At 42.9% G+C, this 21,341-nt stretch overlaps 1 protein-coding gene across 1 annotated transcript in view; it reads right to left on the reverse strand.

Annotated features, from left to right (window-relative positions):
- Positions 1-439: 439 nt before the first annotated feature.
- LOC130835947 (protein POLR1D-like) overlaps positions 440-21,341 on the reverse strand; it is a 41,380-nt gene continuing 20,478 nt past the window's right edge. Inside the window, exons 2-3 of the mRNA XM_057707857.1 lie at positions 17,801-17,875; positions 440-1,964 (exon numbers count right to left, since the gene is read on the reverse strand). Coding sequence (XP_057563840.1) covers positions 1,697-1,964; positions 17,801-17,875 — 343 coding nt within the window. The 3' untranslated portion in view covers positions 440-1,696. The remainder of the gene's footprint in view (positions 1,965-17,800; positions 17,876-21,341) is intronic.

A 21,341-nucleotide genomic window follows, 5' to 3' on the forward strand; every position in this document is an offset into this window, starting at 1 on the left:
GAAGTGGAACAGTGGTTTGTAAAGGGAAAATGGTTTTGTGGAACACTTGTCCTTAAACACGATTGCCTGAGAAAGCGAAGTGTGATGAGGCTACAGCGCTTCCTTTACGTCTGAGTGGAAGAACATGCTGATTATGTCCACCCCCTTTTAAGAAGAACGAGCTTGCCAGTTTGCTCTCAACACAGAGCACACAGACAAGTGATACAGTTCAATTTTATTTTACTTAATTAGAACAAGAATGTTTAAAAACCACCACTCTGTGCTGCTTCTGATCGGTATTTAAATACAAAACATTTCAAATTCAGCACAAATGATATAGGCTAATGAATAACTGGATTTGGATAAAGTCACATAAGCCCAGTGATTCCTTTCCAATGTCTGAAAGGAGAGGGTGTTTCTACGAAGTCATGGGGGGAGGCCGGGTCTGAGGGAGAAGGGTGCAGAGTGGGAAAGCTCTGGGCTTGGGCCCCTGAGCTCTGGGCTCAGAGCGACTGGGCAGGTGTGGTGGTGCAGCTCGGCGGGGGGAGCAGTACGCGCCCATTCAGCACACCCCAAAGCTAGCTCTGCGGATGTGCTCCTTTCTAGCACTTAGAAAGGGTTTTTCTCGGCTGCCAGGAAGCAGGGAGCAGGGCTGTGTCGAGTGATTATCTGGAAGCAGCCAGGCATAAGCTTGGATGCTTTGGAAATTGGGGGCGGGGGGGGGGGCTGCTATAGACAGAGAGATTCTTCTTAGATTCTTCTTCCTTTTGTGGATGGGGGAAGAGGGTGCTTGGTGACATTTTCCTGAGTAGGAAAGGAAGAATATAGGTTTGAAAAGTTTATAATTGTATGTTAAAACAGAGCCACACTGATACTGAAAAAACAAAGAAAGGCATTGTAAACAAACTTTTATTTAAAATTCAGATTTCTGAAACAGCTATACTAAGAGTGGCATCATAGGTCTTTAGCTAAATAAGACAGCACGAAAATAATGTTCATTTTAACTTCTGAAGGTTCTTTTTAAAGCACCACTTAAGACATACATATTCTCCCCAAAGTTTAGAAAAATTGTTCTATCTCAGGAATGAGTTTGAGAATGCACAGGAAACAACGGAGATGATTTTTTAACCTCTGGGTATTGACAGGGACACTAAATTCAAGAGGATTTTGTGGTTTTCCTACATTGTTCACTTAAAGGACAGTAGGTGCAGGGCTATTGGAGTTTCTTGGTGAATTTCTAGCCCTTGGAGGGCCACACCTTTTCATAAATATGGCTACTCACCAGATTTCTAAAATTTAAATTTGTCACCCAAAAAAGTAAAGTATAGGGTTTACAGGTATTTTATTTTTTGAGAAATTTTGAGAAAGGACAAGTGCAGTACACCAAAAAAAAAAGTGGAACTAATTTTAATAAGCGCTAAAAACTTTTAAGTTCTAGATTTGTTTTGAAACCAACTTCCAAACAAGACAGAGTAAAGACAATACATAAGTATATTACACCACTGAAGCAACTTAAACTTGCCAAGACGTCTTCAGAGCATCCCCTTTGAACGCTCTCCTTGGAGTTTCAGGTGACTTTCCGTGGGCACAACAGCAGCCCTGCTGGAAAATCCCCCTTAGGTGTTTGCGCCGCTAGCAGAGGCCTGTCCTTAGCCATGTGTCTGCATCACCCCAGGCCCAGGCTCTGGGACAGTGTCGCTCGCCCTACGTCCCTGCCTCACCGCTTGCTGGACCGCTTCTGGGACTTCTCCTGGCTGCCCCGCTTCCTGGGCGGAGAACGACGGGTGGTGCCCCGGGCGTGGACACTGTGCTTGTAAGGGTGGGCTCTGTGCTTCTGCCGGCTCTCCTCCTTCTGGTCCTGGCTTTTCGCAGGTTCCTTACTGCCCTCTTTTTGTTCGTGGTCTTGCTCTTTATGGGAGGGCAGTGTGTTCTTAATTGTGTTAATTAGAAATCTTTTATTGGTGCCAGCAAGAGGACACTTCATCCTGGAGGAAGAAAAGAAAGCAACACCAGTCAAACGCAGACTCCAGATCATGGCAAGTGCCAAAGCACTCTGCCTCCACAGACTCGAGTTTCTGAATTTGTTCAGCTTCCCTTGCATGCCACCTAGTGTAAACTCTGAGTACAGGGGGAGACCCAAGACACTGAGCATTCTGGAGACAGACTGGCCGAACCTCATCTGAAGACTCTAACCCTTTCTTGCTTGCTGGAACTAACGTTTCCAGCAAGGACCACAATGTGTGTCCAGCTGTTGACCGCAACACACATTACCCGTTTCACTAGCACGGATGACCCACTGCACTGAAAATGCCCCAGATTCTCAGTGGCTGTCTGTTTCACAACCAGCCGTTCCTAGCCTGCCCTGTCCAAGAGATCAGTGGTCCGCCGCTCACGAACGTGATTTGCTCCTACAGCAAGTCCTGGGGTTAAAGACATTTAATTAAGTAAATTAAATAAAAGTCAACATTAATATTAATTAATTCAATACATTTATAAATACATTTAATGTTAATTTAATATACTATTAAAATTAATATCTCCTTATACCATAAATGCCTGATTTGACTAGAATCTGCATTTTAAGTTAAATTTATGGTGGCTTGTTTTTAAATATCAAAGAATAAGGATAAGTCCCTCCCTGAGGAACAAAAAAAAGTATATCCTGCTATATCTTGAATACTGGAGCTAGATGATCTACTCTAGAAATAAAAAAATATCTGAAGTCTATTAAAATGCAATAATCACCTTTTACTCTCTAAAAAACACACAGTGTCCATTTCAGGACTTTCTGTTTCAGGTCTGTGCGCTGCTGGGGAGCATCGTTCACACGTCTGCCCTCCGGGTGAACCTCTGCCCAGTGTACATCTCAGGGCTTCATGATTCAGGTTCACCCGGGAGGAAGGATGTAACTCATTAAATCATTAGTTTACATGTTTAGATATATTTACATACTCAGTATTTGTTTTATTTTTCAGGGGTAGTAAATCTTTCATTTTTGAAAAGAAAACCCCACACAAATGAAAACCTGAATATTTCTCTTGGCCTCGAGCCAAGGAGGATACAGATCTCCCAAATCATGTTACTCAGGGTGGCTGGCATTAAGCAAAAATGAATGTAGGATTCCATAATCTCCATCTTTATATTAAACTTTGATCCAAGGAGAATCCCACACAAGCCCTCAGAAGCAACCCACCAGCACCCCCACTGCACTGACTTTCTCGTGGAAGAGAAATGTAAGCGGTCGACAGCCTAGTGTACCTTGTATGGACGTCAGGCCAGCTCAGGCAACCAGAATGGTGCTGAACTTGGAAGTAAAAGGAGAAGAAAGAACAGAAAATGGCTCCAGCTGCAAACAAGCAGCTCTCGAGCCTGCATGGATAGAGCAAGTACCCGAGAGGACTCAGAAGTGGTGTGTGCGCCCACGTGCTGTGTGCGCTTAAGGCTCAGGTCGGGAAGAGTGACGGGGAGTGAGCTGCGAGGAGGAGGAGGAGGACACGGGGAGCAGCGGGAACCTCCGGTGGGGACAGCACTGGAGGCTGGGCTGGGTCGGGTTTTACGGATGGAGTTTAGAAGCCACAGTGAATAGCATGAGGAGCAGAGAAGAAAGGCAGCAACAGAGCAAAAACACAGTTCGGCGGGTGCTGCTGGGGGAGGCTGAGCTTCCAGAAAAGCACACCAGCAGGACGCTGCCTCCGGAGCCCCGAGGCACAGCCGCGTGCACCTCCGGGAGGCAGAGCATCCGCACACCTGTGCAGTCAGGAGGCACGGCCGGTCTCTGACCTCAGGGTTTATGGGATGTCACTGCATTCAGGCACAGACTGGGTGACGGCACCTGAACTACCGCAGCTGCAAGCTCAGTAAAGATTCAGAAGAGCACGACACGCGCATGTTGCAGAGTAGCGCAACCCCACCAGCCTGAGGGAAGGGGCTGCCCTTCGACACGGAACGTAAAGAGCCCAGGTGCCCCTCTTTGCTGGCTGCGGCCCAGGGCTTCCTGTGGGAGCAAATCTGTTCGTGAGCAGTGGACCACCAATCTCTCCTGGGCAGGGCTGGGAGCCGCTGGTGCGGCGCAGCCAGCCACAGAGGATTCCGGGGGCATTTTCAGTGCAGTGGGTCATCCATGCTGGTGAAACTGGTCTGTTCTTCTCCGGATTAAACAAATAAGGAAGATGATTCTTGCAGATGGGACAATAACCCAAGATATTAAAACCTCTGGAAACTCCTGGCAAATTCGACTGTATTTGGCTGTCTTCCACGTGAGACCATCTCTAACACCATGTGCCTGCCCAAGATGCACAAAGCTCTTCCTGGGCTAGAGAACTGCAGTGGTGACGCTGCGAGTGGGGGCCGTGTCGCAGGAGGCATCCCTGGCTTCCCGCTGCTCGTGGAACCCACTGAGTCAACATGGGGACCAAAAGGGCTGGTCTAGAATGAGGTGGTTTTCTAGAAAAAAGTCCACAAGGAAACTGGCCTTTGTATCTCTTTTTCGCATCAAAGATGAGATTTTTAATGCTGGTCGTGCCTAGGCTGTGTTCACCTTCGAGATGAAACGTCAAGGATAGCCTGGAGAGAGCTTGGTTTACTTGGGGGAGGGGTAGTGGGTGGGGAGGTATGCAAGCAACTCCTCCAAGATACGCCAGCACACATTTTGGAAATGGTGACCCGTGCTCACCCACACTCCATTGATAAATAAGGCAGGACAATGAGATGCAGGGGCCGGTGGGGGGCGGGGGGGAGCAGTGGAGGGCAGACGTGAAGGGACTCTGGTAAATGATTCCACATGAAGAAATTATACAATCTGCACTGAATGTATCGAAGCATAAGGAGAACAACATCAGTGCTGAACTGGAGGAAATCAGTGGCGGAGGTGGTCTGGCCTATGACATAATTAATTTTGCTGAATCTCACCGCCACTTGTTTTATGGCTACAGACTCACATAGCACAGTATACACATGCACCCTGGACTCATGCTGTCTACCAGACTGGACCCTGGGCTTGTTAAATAATCTCCCTGTTGCCTCTCATCTCTTACATGGGGATAATAATAGTGGCTATTTTAGAGGGTTGGATGCAGATCAAAGGAGTGAGAATGTGCTCAGAACAATGCCTGATAGGTAACAAGCACTTAGTAGAGGTTGGCTCTGTGCATAGCCTAGTCCTACAGCTTAATTAGCTTTGTGACCACAGGAAGCTTACTTTGTGCCTCTGTGCCTCACTTTTCTATTTGTAAATGGAAGTCGCAGAGGTATCCACCTGTTGCAAGGGTTTAATGAGATGACACCTAAAGCACTTAGCACAGTGCCTGGCATGTAGTAAGTACATCTTCAGTAAATGTTATCTACAGGTCTATGATTTCTTATGCATAATTCCAAAATTTGAAAACCAAGTTCTTTTTCTGACATGACAACTCGTCTGGCAGCCAGACCTGACCTAACCTGACGCTGGGCACTTATTTCTAGTCTGTGTCCTGTTTAGGGTAAAGCATTCACATGCTTTGCTGAGGAAACGGTCACGTGTTGAACAGATACCATTGGGGCATTTGTCATGCCTGCTGTGTGTGCTATAGTACCTTTCTGAAATGTGAAAATATCTAAATTTAGAAACTTATCTGGATTCAAGGCTTTAAACAAAGGATTGTGGACCCATATTATTACTGTTCATTCTCCCTTCATGAAAAAGAATATATATAGCACTCGAGTTAATATATCAGGGATTTGTCCATGATGGAAACTCAAGACAACTAAGCCTCAAATCACCTGGAATAATGAGTTAATCAAGAACAGAGCAGAATATCTGTTTCTCAATGAAAAAAAAAAAGATTAAAAAGTGAAAAAACCTGAGCCATCAGGAAAAAACTAGTAAGATGTTTTACAGAAATGTTCATAAAAATGGTTATTACAGTTTTTAAGTTTTGGTACTTAAAATGGTTAAACTTCTGCATCTGCAAGTTTCTCTTTCCAGGATGTCTCAGTTCTCCATTGATATCAGTCAGTGGGCTACTGGGTAGAACCTTTGAGCTTATAATTTGCATTTCCTAATGTTCTGTAAACTGTCTGTGGACAGTCCTCAAGATAAATAACACTAGAGGCCGGAGTAAGTGGGTGATCTCGAAGGTCCTTCAGTTTTGAGTGTCTCTGCTCACGTTCTGTATGTTGACCCTTCAGAACATGACCTTCCTCGTCTTCATCACATTACGAAGCTATTTCACTGCTGTCTTCTTGTTTCTCGGCTCTCTTTTAGTGCCATGTTTTCTGTATTTGAGATGGCATGATAAACCAGCCTTAGATCCTCAACCATCCTGAAGCCTTCTTCCTATCAGCACTGAGGCAAAAGCCTGAGCCCTGGGGCACGGGCCTGGCTGCTGGGCGCATCTGTACCGGCTGTGTCACTGGCTGTGCCCAAGGATGTGGGGTGGGGGCCACAGGATGGGCAGCTGCTTTCCTGTGGAGCTCCGACCCATGTGGTGTTGACTTTCTCACGCTGGCTAGTTACTTTTGTTTTCGGTTCATTTTTGATTTTGGCAAGTTATGCTAGCTTATGTGAGAAGAGCCAGATTTAAGGTGCTAACAACATAAATGGATGTAAAACTCTAAATAGAATGAGACTGGTTAAAACTGCTCTAGAAAGTACCCATGACAGCACTGCAGACTCAAGACCTGGCATTCTATCCACATTAAACCTAAAAAGTGAAGCGATGCGCTTCCCTTTCAAAGCTGTGAGCTCAGAAGAGAGCCTGAGATGGACCGAGGCCAGGACTGTAAGCTTTCCAGCCAACTTTCCCTTTCTCTTGAGTAGGCACACGTTTAACGCTGTGTAACATAATTTGCAAAAATGAGGCATTCCCCCTGCAGTTATCATACTCAACGTATGAAAAACAGTAAACTGTGAAACAAACCCAGAGGGACTTCCTAGGTGGTGCAGTGGTTAAGAATCCGCCTGCCAATGCAGGGGACATGGGTTCGATCCCTGGGCTGGGAAGACCCCACATGCCGCGGAGCAACTGAGCCTGCATGCCACAACTACTGAGCCTGCGTGCCTAGAGCCTGTGCTCTGCAACAAGAGAAGCCACTGCAATGAGAAGCCCATGCACCGCAACAAAGAGTAGCCCCTGCTCACAACTAGAGAAAGCCCGTGCACAGCAACAAAGACCCAACACAGCCACAAAATACACAAATAAAATAAAGAATCCTTTCTAAAAATGAAGTAAAATAAAACAAACCTAGAGAACAGAAAGGGAAGATAGATGTAGTTTTTTTCTTTCTGATTTTAATCCTCTTATCTCTGCCGCTGAAAGAGGCAGTGATATCTAACATGCAGATTCAGACCTGCCACAGTGGTGTCGTGAGTGTGACCCGTCGAACGGTGACATGACCACTAGCCAGTAACAGTGGCGGCAGTGATGCTGACCAACGCTGACGAGCAGTTCCGTGTGCCTTCACGGTACCAACGTCACCTCACCTCCTCTCTCCCGCCATCTCCTCTCTTACAGATGCACAAGGGGCAAAGGACCTTATCTACAATCCCAAGCTGGTAGGATGCGGAGCTGGGATTGGAACCAGGGTCCGCCCTCCCAGCACCATCCCAGCTGGGACAGAAGGAGCAGATGAGAAAAAGGCACCCGAGGTGTAAGCAGATGGCCCAGAGCAGGCAGGGAAGGAAACCGCAGGTGAAAAGCTGTCAGCGTGCTGGTCGTAGGGGCTGCTCCCTTCCGGACAGTCGCCTAGAAGCAGATCTGTACACAGTGTCAAGTCAGCTAAGAAGGAGCCCAGGTGAGTCTGTCACAGACAAGGGCAAAGGCACAGAACTCCCTGGACACGGGACTTGGATATGTGTGAAGTACATCAGGCAGTGGGAAATTCTGGTTCTTCTTCTGTTTAGGGAAATAGAGCCTTGGGATCATGGAAGCAGGTTCAACACATTGCGCCCCAATTCATTCCTTCATTCTTCGGCCAAAGCCCTTTCCACACCAGCAAAATGGCATTTTATCTTCCATTCTGCATATTTCTTTACATGATCACAGATGTACATCTAAAGTAACAGCTGTACAAAGAAGCACAGCTACACTTCCAATATCCGAGGAACCAGGTAATACTTTTTTTTTTTTAAAATTTTTGGCTGCATTGGGTCTTTGTTGTTGCTCGTGGGCTTTCTCTAGTTGTGGCGAGTGGAGGCTACTCTTTGTGGCAGTGCGCAGGCTTCTCACTGCAGTGGCTTCTCTTGTTGCGGAGCACGGGCTCTAGAGCGCAGGCTCAGTCGTTGTGGCATGCAGGCTCAGTTGCTCCGCGGCATGTGGGATCTTCCCGGCCCAGGGATCAAACCTGTGTCCCCTGCATTGGCGGGCGGATTCTTGACCACCGCGCCGCCAGGGACGCCCCACAGGTAATACTTTTGATCTTGATGCTGTGGTTGATTACAGCTCATCTTGTTTAACGCGCTATAATCACCATAACTACCCGCAGTGCCACAGGTTATCATTTGGCAGTCAGATGCCTCAGCCACCAGAGCAGTTCTTTTATAGTGTTATAATCCCCATAGCTACACTGTTAATCCTTAATTACTCTGCATTCCACAGTCCTGAGGCAGGTTTTCAATATGTTCCGTCTCCAACACTACACCTAATAGTAATGAAAAACAGTTGATGTATATGTACATATATGTCTGTAGTGTTTATTTTTAAAAATCTGAGAATCCTTCATATGTAAGGCAATATGCTAGGTCCTGCAGCAAAACTAAGTAGCAGGCTGCCTGTCTGTCTGTGCTCTTCAGGAGACGGCCAGGAGGAACAGGAGGTGTGACGAGGAGAGGGTCGTCAGCAGGGCTGTGGGTAGCAGGCCCCAAGGTGGACAGGCCACGACCCCGGCCCCTGGCTCCCGCGGCAGGACAGGTCATTTCTGTGGCCGTGTAAGCCAGCGAGAGCACGTTCAGGGTCCCTGATCCACTTTCACAACCGGACAGGAAGCAGGCACAGGACGCCCGGTGCTCTTTGTGCGGACAGACAGCAGCCCCCGAAGGGAAGCAGGGCATTAGGCTTGAGACATGAAGGAACCATCTGGCCCCTGTTAACCAGCTGGGGACTTAGGAAACCCATTTGTGCCCTACGTTCCTTAACTGTACAGTAAAGGCTCTAGGCCTCTGCGGCCCTGAAACACGGCCAGGAGCCTCACCCATGAGTCAGTGTGAACCGAGAGCCCTCCCTGCCCTCCCGCGAGTCCCAGCACGCGGCCGGGCGCTCCCCGCAGGCTTGTGCACGTCCACCTGTGTGCCAGCAGCTCCAGGGCGGGAGCGGGAGGCTTCCGGGCCGCTGCCTATGCCTGGCCTCTTAACATACCGCCTGGTACTGAGTGAATATTCAAACGGATAAAGACACCACGGGCCTGGGTGAAGACGGGCAGTGGTGTGCTTCCTAATAATCAAAAGCTGATGACGTAAAGTGGCAGAAAGTGTAGCTGGTGCTCCCCCCATCCCCAGATTGACCCCAAACAGAAAAGCACCCAAAACGTCACTTCCCTTAAAACAACTGGGTTAAGAAAACAGAAGAATCATTTTCTGTCAAATTCAATCTTTGGAACAATTTGTACCAAAATACAAGCCTCTCCACGTATGGGGCTGAAGTTACACAGGCCCGAGACTTGGGCATGATATTGGCCTAAGATGAGCTGAAGCAAATGTGACCAGAATAAAAACAGCTTTGCAGACAGTGGAGCTGGGCAAATTTCTGAACTTTGTGTTTATAAATTCCTTTATGTTGACTGAAAGGAAGTCACATGGCCCAATATTTCAGCTTCTCTGAGGCTTCTGTCAAGAACAGCTTCTCAAGAGATTCTTTTGCTGAAATACATCCAAGGAAGTATATAGCACCAAGTGGTTTCCTTCTTTATAATACAAAAAATGGCACCCACTTGCGTTTTCTTTAGTTCAGCAATCTCTTTTGGGCAACGGCTCAACTGCCTCACTTAAAATCTTACGTATGAAATATCCAAGACGAAAAAAGAATGTCACTCACTCTGGTTCCATTTCAAATTTTAAAGCAAGTGTAAAGATCTTCTAGATGCTTAGAAATGCAGACCATCGCCCACTAGTAACTGATCGATTGTCTGCTCCTTTTGGGTCTCTGTCCACTTGACAGAGATTGGTCTTGGGACTCCTGTGGCTGGCCACCTGGCCACCCGTCTGCTCCTGGGAGGGGTGTGGGAACGCTCTGAATTCTGCAGAGCAGGTTGGTATCGTTCTTTTTAATAAATAGGAATTAACATAGTTTTTCACATTTGCATGCACTTTAGAATCACCTGGGAATCTTTTTAAAACCCCAAAGCTCAGGCCATACCTCAAACTAATAATCTTTGATGGTGGGAAACAGATACTCATATTTTTGGAAGCTCCGCAGATGATTTCAAATGTGCAGGTAAATTTGGGAACCACCAGATTAGTGGTTACGAGTTTTACTTACACACACACACACACACACACACACACACACACGCACGCACTTATTTAAACAGATGTAGAATCAAGTGTCCCCCAGAATGAGCAGGATGGGGAAGGTGTTCTTTGTCCCAGCACTAAGGGCAGAAGCAAGTCACGGCTTTCCGTGGGCCAGACCTCCTTCCAGAGCCCGTCCTTGTTAGGTGTGCTGGACCAAAAGCTGCCTCAAGGAAAAGTTCTGTGCGACTGTTTGAACTGCAGGGTGACCTCGCTGTTTATTCAGATGTGAGTGAGTCGTCACTGCAACAAAAACTACTCCCAGTATTCACTGCTGATGATAACGCTGGAGTTTTCAAATGAAAGAAAATCAGACTTTTGGAAAACAGTGAACTTTACAGTTTCCAAACACTTAAACGACTTTTCTGATGAGATTGGTGGTGATATTAACAAATGTGCTTTAAAAATATTATGCAATGAAATGTGTCAACATTTGGAGGAGCTTCATAATTCAGTGAACCAATATTTTCCAGATGACCAGTTCATGATGTTACAAAACCACGCGCAAGTGGAGTGGAAGATGCAGGCACAGTGCAAGGTAGACCAAGGGATTTCACTGTAACAGCGTAGGAACAGCCCACGTTACCAAAAAGAACGTGAAGAAACTACCACTTGTTGAGGTTACTTGCAAAGTTGTGATGCCGTATAAAAGAATACCACAGTTTTCTGAAAAGGCTGTTGAAGTACTTCTTCCTTTTCCAAATACATATCTGTGTGAGGTCAGTCTCTTCATATACTTCAACCAAAATAACACTTTACAAAAGACTGACTGTAGACGCAGATATGAAAATGCAGATGTCTTTGATAAGCCAGACATTAAAGAGGTTTGTAAAAATATTAAACAATGCCACTCTATTGAATAGATACTTTGGCAAATACAGCTATTTTTATAAAAAAATTATCTAAACACGTAACATGTTTATTATTTTTTAATAAATTAACAGTTTAAAATTGCTCAGTTTTAATTTCTAATACAGTAAATACTGATAGACCATGTAATAAAAAAGTTCTGTGGGGTCCTCAGTAATTTTCAAGAGTGTAAAGGAGCCTAAAGACCAAAAAAAAATTGGAACCACTGTTATAAGAGAGTTGAAAAAAACGTCAGCAGAATGCTTGTCTTGTCGACTAGTGAGAAAGTGTCAGTTTCCATCCTGTTCTCCCAGGATTCACTGCTTATAAATCTGGAGTGTCTTACATTGTCTGGCATCTTTTACTCTCTTTTCAACTTGCTTCTCCCTCCCTTCTTGGGAAGAGGCTGCTAGTTGCCCCCCAATATCCATTCTTTCTTTCTGCTATAGTAAAAGAACCTCATATTTTATCTGGCACGTGACTGGGAAAAAAGGACTGAGATTCTGGTCTTGTAGCTCGTGTAGACATGAGACTAAATGTTGGCCAATGGAGTCCATGTAGAAATGGCACAAACAACTGGGAAGTGTCCTTGAAGGGGGGGAGCATGGCTTTCTTTTCCCTCTTCTTCCTTTCTGCTGACTAAAATGTGGAAAAGAATCACACCCTTTGGTTGGGAGATTTGGAAAACTGGCAGGAACCCAGGTCCTCGATAATCCTGTAAAACTGCCAGTCTAACTGTTGTGATGACCAGAAAGCAGGTCAGTCAGTGCCCCACAAATCTCAGGCTGGCCTATGCATATGGCCACTTTCCATAGGAAAAGCAGAGCTGATGCTGACAGACTAGTTCTTTCACCCTTTGAAAGTTCTCCGGTTGTCAGGATAAATGACTTCCATCAGGAGAGCTGCCTAGAAACAAGCGATCCTCAACACTCATATGGCAAAAACCCTGACGGATGTTTTCTTATCCGTTTGTCAAGTCATCTGAATTTATGATTTAGCTTAATGACTACTGTCAGCCAGATCAAGGTCCTGTCTTACACCAAAACCCAAAGCAGTTCATACGAGTAGAGGCACCTTATCTCTCCTCGCTAAAGGACAGAGGGCTGGAAAGAAGACAAGAGAAGTAAGAAATAACACGTAACACATATTGGCGAGGTCGTGAAGAAAATGGAACACTTGTGCACTGTTGGTGGGAATGTGATTTGGTGCGGCCACTATGGAAAGCAGTATGGAGGTTCCTCAAAAAATTAAAAAATAGATTACTACTGTTTGATCCAACAGTTCCACTCCTGGGTATTTACCTGAAGAAAAAGAAGACACTAATTTGAAAAGATATATGCACCCACATGTTCGCTACAGCATTATTTACAACAGCCAAGATATGGAAACAACCTAAATGTCCACTGATAGGTGAATGGATAAAGGAATTCTGGTATAAATATATGGCGGAATATTATTCAGGCATAAAAAAAGAATGAAATCTTGCCATGTGTGGCAACATGGATGGACCCTGAGGACATTATGCTAAGTGAAACAAGTCAGGCAGAGAAAGACAAATACCATATGATACCACTTATTATGTAGAATCTTAAAAAAAAAAATCCAGCTCATAGAAAACAGAGAACAGATTGGTCATTGCCAGGGGCAGGGGTTGGGGAGTCAAGGGGGTCAAAGGTAAAAAGGAAAAAAAAGCCAACCACATAGGTGCTTATATTGTATATATACATGGGAGATCTGAGAATCAGTATTTAACTGGAACAGTCAACCAGTAAATCTGTGTTCCTTCTTAGTTCCAACTAGAGAAAAAAGTACATGCTTACTCATAGAAATACAACTTTCTAATTTTTAAGGAACTAAATTATAATTCTGTCACTGACAACTGAAATTTGTAACTGCAATTCAAAAATAGCGATGTCATATCTAAAAATTCTGTGGGATATTTTAAAATAGGGCATTTAAATGTACACATGAAAAAAACTGTATTTGAGGAAAAATTCATAGAAATGGTAGAAAACATTGACCATTCAATGAGCATTCTTTGTCTGAAACTGGGCTCGACACCGATATTCACTCTATCTGGTCTGGTACATCTGGAACACATGTTTTAGTCCAGACCAGTTAGGTGGCACTTTATATGGCCCTAAACAAACAAATAGAAGCTAAGAGCAGATTTAACTAACATTTAGTAACTGACTGCTCCCTGCAGGGAGCCATGCTGAGTGTTTTCACACATCTCACCAAATTTTTACCATCATCCTTCTAGGAGGTTGATACTTCATTGAAATCTAAAATGACTACAAATGTTACACACAGATTGACTCACACTGGATCATTTCATCTTATACCACTGCATCCATAAATACATCAGAATGCATTTCTAAAAGATAACAGCTTTTAAAAAATAAAATAACAGCAATACTATTATCATACCTAAAAACAAATCAGAATTAATTCCTTAATATCATCAAATACCCTTGTTTCAATCCATTTCAATAAGGATCCAAACAAGGTATACACTTGGATGTGTCTCAAATCTATTAGTTTATAGGATACTCCTCCTCTTTTCTCCTTGCAATTCATTTGTTAAAAAAATTGGTTTGTTTGTCCTGTAGAATTCCCCACTTTGATTTTTGTGATTTTATCTCTATAGTGTCATTTAATATGTTCCTCTGATCTCTATTTCCTGAAAACTAGTATTTCTAATGAGAGACATTATTAGATTCAGGTTCAAGTTCTTCACAAGGATGTCTCATAAGTGGTGGTACCCTCTTCCTATTGCATCTTCTTGTGGTACAAAGATTGATGGACGAGTCCAGGTGTCGTCGGCCTGATCCACTCATCAGAAAGTTCGCTGTGAGCGTCTCATCTGATAGATTTAGCAGCTGTTGATGATCTTTGCCTAGATCCAGTCTACCATTAGGGACTGTAGAATAATGACATTCTTTTTATTTTTAAATCAGGCTTACTAAGGTATAGTTTATACAGAATAAAATTTATCCTTTTAAGTAAACAATGTGATAAGTTTTGACAAATGTGTGTAGTCATGTAATGAGCACAACAGTCAAGATATAAAACGTTTCCATCACCCAGAAAAGTTCTGCCGTAAATCCAGTCCCTCGACTCCCATCACCTGGCAGCCAGTGAGTGGTTTTCTGTCCCTGTGGTTTGGGCTTTTCTAGTGTCATATAAATGGGATCTTACACTGTGTAATGTTTTGAGTCTGGCTTCTTCCACTGAGCATAATGTTTCTGAGATGCACGCCTGCAGCGCGTATCAGCCGCTCTGCTCCTTTTCGTGCTGCCTAGTATGGGATGTGTGGGCATCGCAGCTGTGTACCCCCTCATCAGCTGATGGTCAGCTGGGCTGTTCCCATTTTCGAGCTATCATGAATAAAACTGCAGTGCACATCGCTGGACAGATTTTTGTGTGGGCTTACATTGTCGGTTCTCTGGTAAGTGGTTAGAAGAAGAATTCTGTATGGTGAGTGGATATTTATAAGAAACTGACAATTGTTTTCCAGAGTGGCTGTATGATTTTTACATTTCCACCAACAATATGTGAACATTCTAGTTGTTCCAAGTCCTCTTTATTTGGTGCTGTCAGCTTTTTTTTATTTTAGCCAATCTAGTGCATGTGTAGTGAATAAGTAACTGTGGTTTTAATTTGCATTTTCCTGGTAAATAACGATGTGAGCATCTTTTCAAATGCTTATTGGCCGATCTGATATCATTTCTGGTGACGTGTTTATTCAAATCTTTTGTCCATTTATAAATCAGATTGGCTTATAATTGAGTTGTTATTCAAATGATGATAGTCTGATTCTACAGTCCTACATTTAACAGTTGCAGTTCTATCAGGGAGTTTTCTTTCCTCAACTGTTCTGTAACTGTGATGTATAAATGTGTATGAGGAGCAGGATAAACGCTTGCCTCTTCCTCACTGTTTACCAGTTTTATGAACAATGATTTGGTTCCTTAGCACTGTCCAAAAGGGACCATGAAGTTTCTTGATGTGATTACTATTATGACCTTACGGATTGTAACATATTTTAGGTATGTCATTCATTATAGTTTTATTCTTTGATGATTAAATTATCCCATCTTTGACTAGTGGGAGGCCTTTCAAGTTGCTTCCTGTGTCTTTCTGACATGACTACAGTAGACTGTGACAGTTTTACTTCCTGATATGGTAAGATTTTCTGGCTCTGCTTCTTACATTTCCTGACTACGCAGTAAACAGTTTGGCCACAGAGGGTCTGACCTTTGCTCTGGCTTCTGGGAGGTAATGTCAGCTCTGGGAGGCAACGTCACACCTGATAGAAATGTCATATCTGGTAGAAACTTCTTTGTTTAGGGTGGAGCTGGCCACACCTGACAGTCTAACAGGGAGGGCTAGCATGCCAGAGAGACAAACCACGTGATTTAGGGTGGGAATCTGGGTAACTGTGGTATTGGTCAGCCTGGAGACCAGACCAACCATGTGAGCAATCAGTCAATCAGTCACGCCTAAGTGATGGAACCCCAATAAAAACTTTGGACACTGAGGCTTGGGTGAGCTTCCCTGGTTGTCACTATGCCAAGCACACTGTCATATGCTGATGCTGGGAGGGTGATGTGTGTGTCCTGACTCCACAGGGAGTGGACAACAGCAGCTTTGTGTCTGGAACCTTCTGAGACTATGCCCTTTGCATCTCTTATTTTGGCTGATTTTAATCTGTATCCTTTCCCTGTAATAAACTGTAACCATAAGTATAATAGCTTTCTGTGAATTATATATGTTCTAGCAAATTACTGAAGCTGAGGGTAGTTTTGGGAACTCCCTGAACTTGCAGTTGGCATAAGAGTGAGGGCAGTCCTGGAGGCTGTGACAACTAGTTTGCAGTCTGGCTAACTCCAGGCATAGCCTCAGGTCTGCAGCCAGTTATTTCTCTAAGGATCTCTGTCCTCTTTTGGTGAGAAATGGCATTATATTTACCACAATCACTGTTTCCAGGACTTCTCCGTGAACAGAGCTAGAAAAGCTTCTCTCTCTCTTTTTAAAATTTATTTATTTATTTATTTTTATTTCTTGACTGCGTTGGGTCTTCATTGCTGCGCAGGGGCTTTCTGTAGTTGCGGAGAGTGGGGCCTACTCTTCATTGCGGTGCGCGGGCTTCTCAATGCTATGGCTTCTCTTGTTGCGGAGCACAGGCTCTAGGAATGTGGGCTTCAGTAGTTGTGGCACATGGGCTCAGTAGTTGTGACTTGCGGGCTCTAGAGTGCAGGCTCAGTAGTTGTGGCACACGTGCTTAGTTGCTCTGCAGCATGTGGGATCTTCCAGGACCAGGGATTGAATCTGTGCCCCTTGCATTGGTAAGCGGATTCTTAACTACTGTGCTACCAGGGAAGCTCCTCTCTCTCTCTTTAAAGAGGAAATCTAGCACAACTTCATACTGTTATTTCCAATTAAAATGTAGGATTATAGATTTTTATGTCTTTGATTTTGTATTTGTATCTTTTACAGAAACTCTTGGTATCTATAACAAATAAGTATTTACTTATTTGCTTTATCCTACTACATAATATTTTCAGAATAACAACGTCAACATTATTACCAACAATGTGATGACTGGAAATAATTTAAGATTTCTTTCTAGTTCTTTTTTGTCTTTTGGAAATACAGTCAAATTTCAGATCCCCTGAAATAGTTCCTCTATGTGTGCCTAAGCCATCTACTGAATGGCTTATTTAGGTCCATTTATTTTATGTTGCTTGATTTTTAGGAATTGCCTTTTCCCTCTTATTTAACTTTGACTTAACCTTGTTTTATATTTGACATAAACCCTGTGCTTGGTTCTAAGAGTCAAGTCCACAGAGATCTACCTTCTACTCCTGTCCCATTTTTACATTTTACAGCTGTTAACCGCCCACAATACTCCATTATAGTGAATTTTAAATTGTGGATAAAAGACCTAAGCCAGCACATTTATTGGATGCGAATGCTATTGCTAAAGTAATGCTTAGAATAGTAGACTTGATTCTTAAGGTTAAATTCTTCCTTTGTTTATATTATTAAGTTTTAACAAGCTCTGTTTTGTATAGAAACTGCAAAGGTAAACTTTAGTTCTACATAGCTGAAATGTCACAAAATCAAAATACTTAAAATGATAAATTTTAATATGCTGAGGAGTATAATTAAGACAGAAATTCCTAAACAACGAACACTGACATAATATTACTCTCACTCGGGTGGCCTTCGGCACAGCAGTGTCGCCATATCTCTTGGGGAGAGCTGTGGACCAAAGGGAGGTAACACCATGATGCGTGCTCTCTGTCCACATCCCTCTGTCCACTTCTGTGGCCACAGCCCTCAGCAGGGTCCTTATTCCACCACTTGCCTCAGGGTGATTTCCTCTGCATCCACGGCTCTACATTCTCTCTATATGCTAAAGGAACTTTCCTCTTTAATACATGTATGTCTTTAAATTTTAAGGAAGATGACTCAAGAACTTACCAACCCATAGGTCCCATCGTTTCTGCTCTTGTTTTCCCACGTTTTGCCTCTTTAAGCAGTTCTTCTATTGCTTTCCTGGTGGGAAAAAGGAAGAAATTTGAGAGGCAGTCACCCCACTAAATTCTGAAAATCAGTGTATTCCACATATGTGATTCTGGGAAAGAAACAGCTTTTGAAGCATAAAACCTCAAAATTGGGGGAGAAACTTTAAAAATGTTTTTAAATGTTTGATCGTTTTGAATACACAAAAATGAAAAAGAAACCTTTTCCATAAAGGGGAAAAACACTGACGAGAATAGTAAAGGCAAAATGACAAATTATATCCACATTAAAAATGTTCAAATGCACTATTATTCATAAGAAATACTAATTAACCCGACAATGATAAATCTGTTTCTCACACACAGTGAGGGACGAAAGAAATGGGTACTCTTTTCTCTACTAACAGGGACTAAAGCTGATATAACATTTCCAGAGGACAACTGGCAACAGGACAAAGAGCCTTTAAAATAAGACATACGTGTTGACCTAAAAATTCTACCTTATTCTAAGAAAAATTCAACTGAGTATGCAAAACTATATGTACGAAGATACTCATTCAACAACCTGTTAACAGCTAAAGAAAAATAATAGAAAACTTAAATGGTTACTAAAAAGGGATTGTTTAAATAAATCATGGCGTATCCACATAGCGGAAGAGCAGGCCATCATTAGACATGAAGACAAATGTTTGGCACAGAAAAGACATTCATAACATGTTAAGTATACACATATGGGAACAAAAGAGTGTGCACAGGATAATTTTATTTCAAATTTATTTACATGTATGTATTGCACAGGGAAATATTTGGAGGGATGTTACCGAAATGATGAATTTGGGGGAGATCTTTAGTTTTTTTGTTTCTCTGTATTTCTCTTTTTCCTAGAGTGAATCTGTATTGTGTAATTTTTAGAAAGAGATTTTTAAAAAACCCAGACAACATATTATGAACCATACTCTGAGACTGTACTGTATATAAGATACTGTGCAAGGTGTCACGGGTAGCATGACAGGACCATGGTCATCCCTGACTTTAATATTACCCATGATATATCAATAATATAGTTAAGAAAAAGAGAGTGTTGCACACAAAGACAGTCCAAAGACCGAACTAGAAATCTAATCACTGAGTTTTAAACTGGATAATTATATATTGATTCTACATATTTAATTACACTATTGTATACTACTCTAGGTACAGTTAACATAGTTCTCCATGAGATTACCATTTCTGTTAAGTTTATAAGAATGTTTTGTGTTGATTTTTATTTTATCAAAGCATGCACATAGCTTAAAGAGAAAAATATTATTTAAAGACTGATAATGAAATACAGCAGTCTTCTGCATCAGCCTTCCCTACCCACCAAAAAAACCAATTTCAACTCCTTTTTATCTGTTTCTCCTGGTATTTACCTCCATGTTTCTAGTAGTATTCTTTCAAACTATTTCACCACCTTCTTAATCCTCAACAGGTATATCTGGCTGTTTTTCTATAACTTACACGTTTTCATAAGCTCCTATTAATAGTGAGATCTTTAAAAAAAAAAAAATGCCATTTCAGCTAACTCAGCAGCTGGACACTTTCTAATCCATCCTGGGAGGGCCCACTTTTGGTCGATGAAAAACCAAGACACTGACCAACTTGTCCCTTTCTTACCCCTGGATTCAATCAGATCGGGTGTCGCAGCCCAGCCTCCCTTGTCGGGAATGCTAAGTGCATCTGACACCACATAGCCTTCTTCCATCTCTTTAAAATAATTACATATCCTGCTGATGTGATCTGAGGGTTTTGTCTCATGGGGCATTCCAGGAAATACTTATCCTATTTGGCTCCAAAACAGAGGTCCTTCTTCACCCTTATAGATGTAAGCAAAAAAATCAAAGTAAAAATATTCCAAATACATTCCCACCTTCCCATCAATTAAAGTAGTAGTTTTCAAAAAACAAAAAAACCAACCAGGAAATCAATTGTCCTTGGATCCACCCAAATGTCCTGTCTCCTGACAACAGAAACAGTTAAAAATCATCAGGGAAAGAACTTGCTTGGGCACTTCCCCAATTATGAACAAACTATGCATCAGTTACAGATGAACCAGAATGTGTTTTCCCATAAAAACTGTTAAAACATGCATTTTCCCGTAAAGATTGTTAAAATGTTTGTCTAGCTTTCTAGACGTGCCTACAAAAGCCAGTTTGTGTCGTAATACAGTTGGAATGCTGCACATCTGCAGGAAACAATACTCGGTCAAGAACCTTGCGGAGATCCTGAAGGCCGAGTCTAGGCACCTTCCAGAGTATGCAGTTGGACGTGGATTCTGCTGTAGCTGTGATTTCACTTCAAACTGTCTCCAGTGCTGTTACTAACTTTATCTGCAGTGATGAAGGATACCTTCTGATTTACAACGACAACCCAAGAGAAAAGAAGGTATAAGTATGAGAAAGACTGCCTGGGGTGAACCAGTTCACCAGTGATGAAAGATGGTGACAGGTGGGTTGCAGACGGGGTGCGACCCAGGCCCAGCGGTCTCCTATGACTGGGGCGTACCCAGTGACGCATTTGTAATTGTCTGGACAACTCATGTTGGTATGAGCTTTACGGTTTACAAAACACTGTCCTATCTGAACATGGCAACATAGTCATCACGAACAGTTTTCAGATGAGGAAGGAGGTACGGGGGACACTGACAGCAGGGGCAGGAACAAAACCAAAGGACAGGATGGGTTTAAGGCTGCCTGCCCTTCATCTTCCTATCATACTTCCTGTCTCCTTCATAAACATTTGCATGGCAAGTCCTGGAGAAGCTGTTTTCTCTTTATCATTAAAAGGCAAAAAATAAAGTAAATGGGGGAAAAAAAAAAGGGCCTGCCAGAGCTGCCACTGCTTCCACACTCCTTCACAGAGAACCTGAGAGGCGGGAGGCGCAGAGGGCGGCGCAGACTCTGTCCTAGGATTGTGGCGCATTTGCTGCTTCCCGCCCCAACTCTGCACAAGCTCCTTCGACAGGGCTTTCCTTCCAAACAGGAAAACACAACTTCTAACAATTATATGTTTTGTCCTTGAAATAACGTCACCTTCAAAATCAAGGAGAAAAAAAAACAGAAAGTCAGTTTTCCTCACTCTTGTAGCCTCTGTTGTTTTCCCTTGAACTCTCGCTAATGAATTCTTGGGTAAGGAAAGAACAAGGTCAGTTTCTACTGCACATCATCACAGAGGCTAGATACTTAAATTATCAAAGATTATGAAACATCAGCATCATGAAACAAGATAGTTTTTAATGAGATCATGAAACAAAGAAATGCAAACTGCAATTGAAATACAGGAAAAGCACACAGTAGGAGAATATATAAGAACTAAGTGCAACAAGGACTTGAACAAGTAAATTTCAGACACAAATTTAAGTACCATAATTTTTATACTTAGATCCTTTAAAGGTTTCTTTGTAAAACAAATTCACTGTATTAGAATAACAGTTGAGTGCAAACAAGAAGTCCAAGAAAGCC

This window comes from Hippopotamus amphibius, chromosome 14 (assembly GCF_030028045.1).
Source record: "Hippopotamus amphibius kiboko isolate mHipAmp2 chromosome 14, mHipAmp2.hap2, whole genome shotgun sequence".
Classification (NCBI taxonomy): Eukaryota; Metazoa; Chordata; class Mammalia; order Artiodactyla; family Hippopotamidae; genus Hippopotamus; species Hippopotamus amphibius.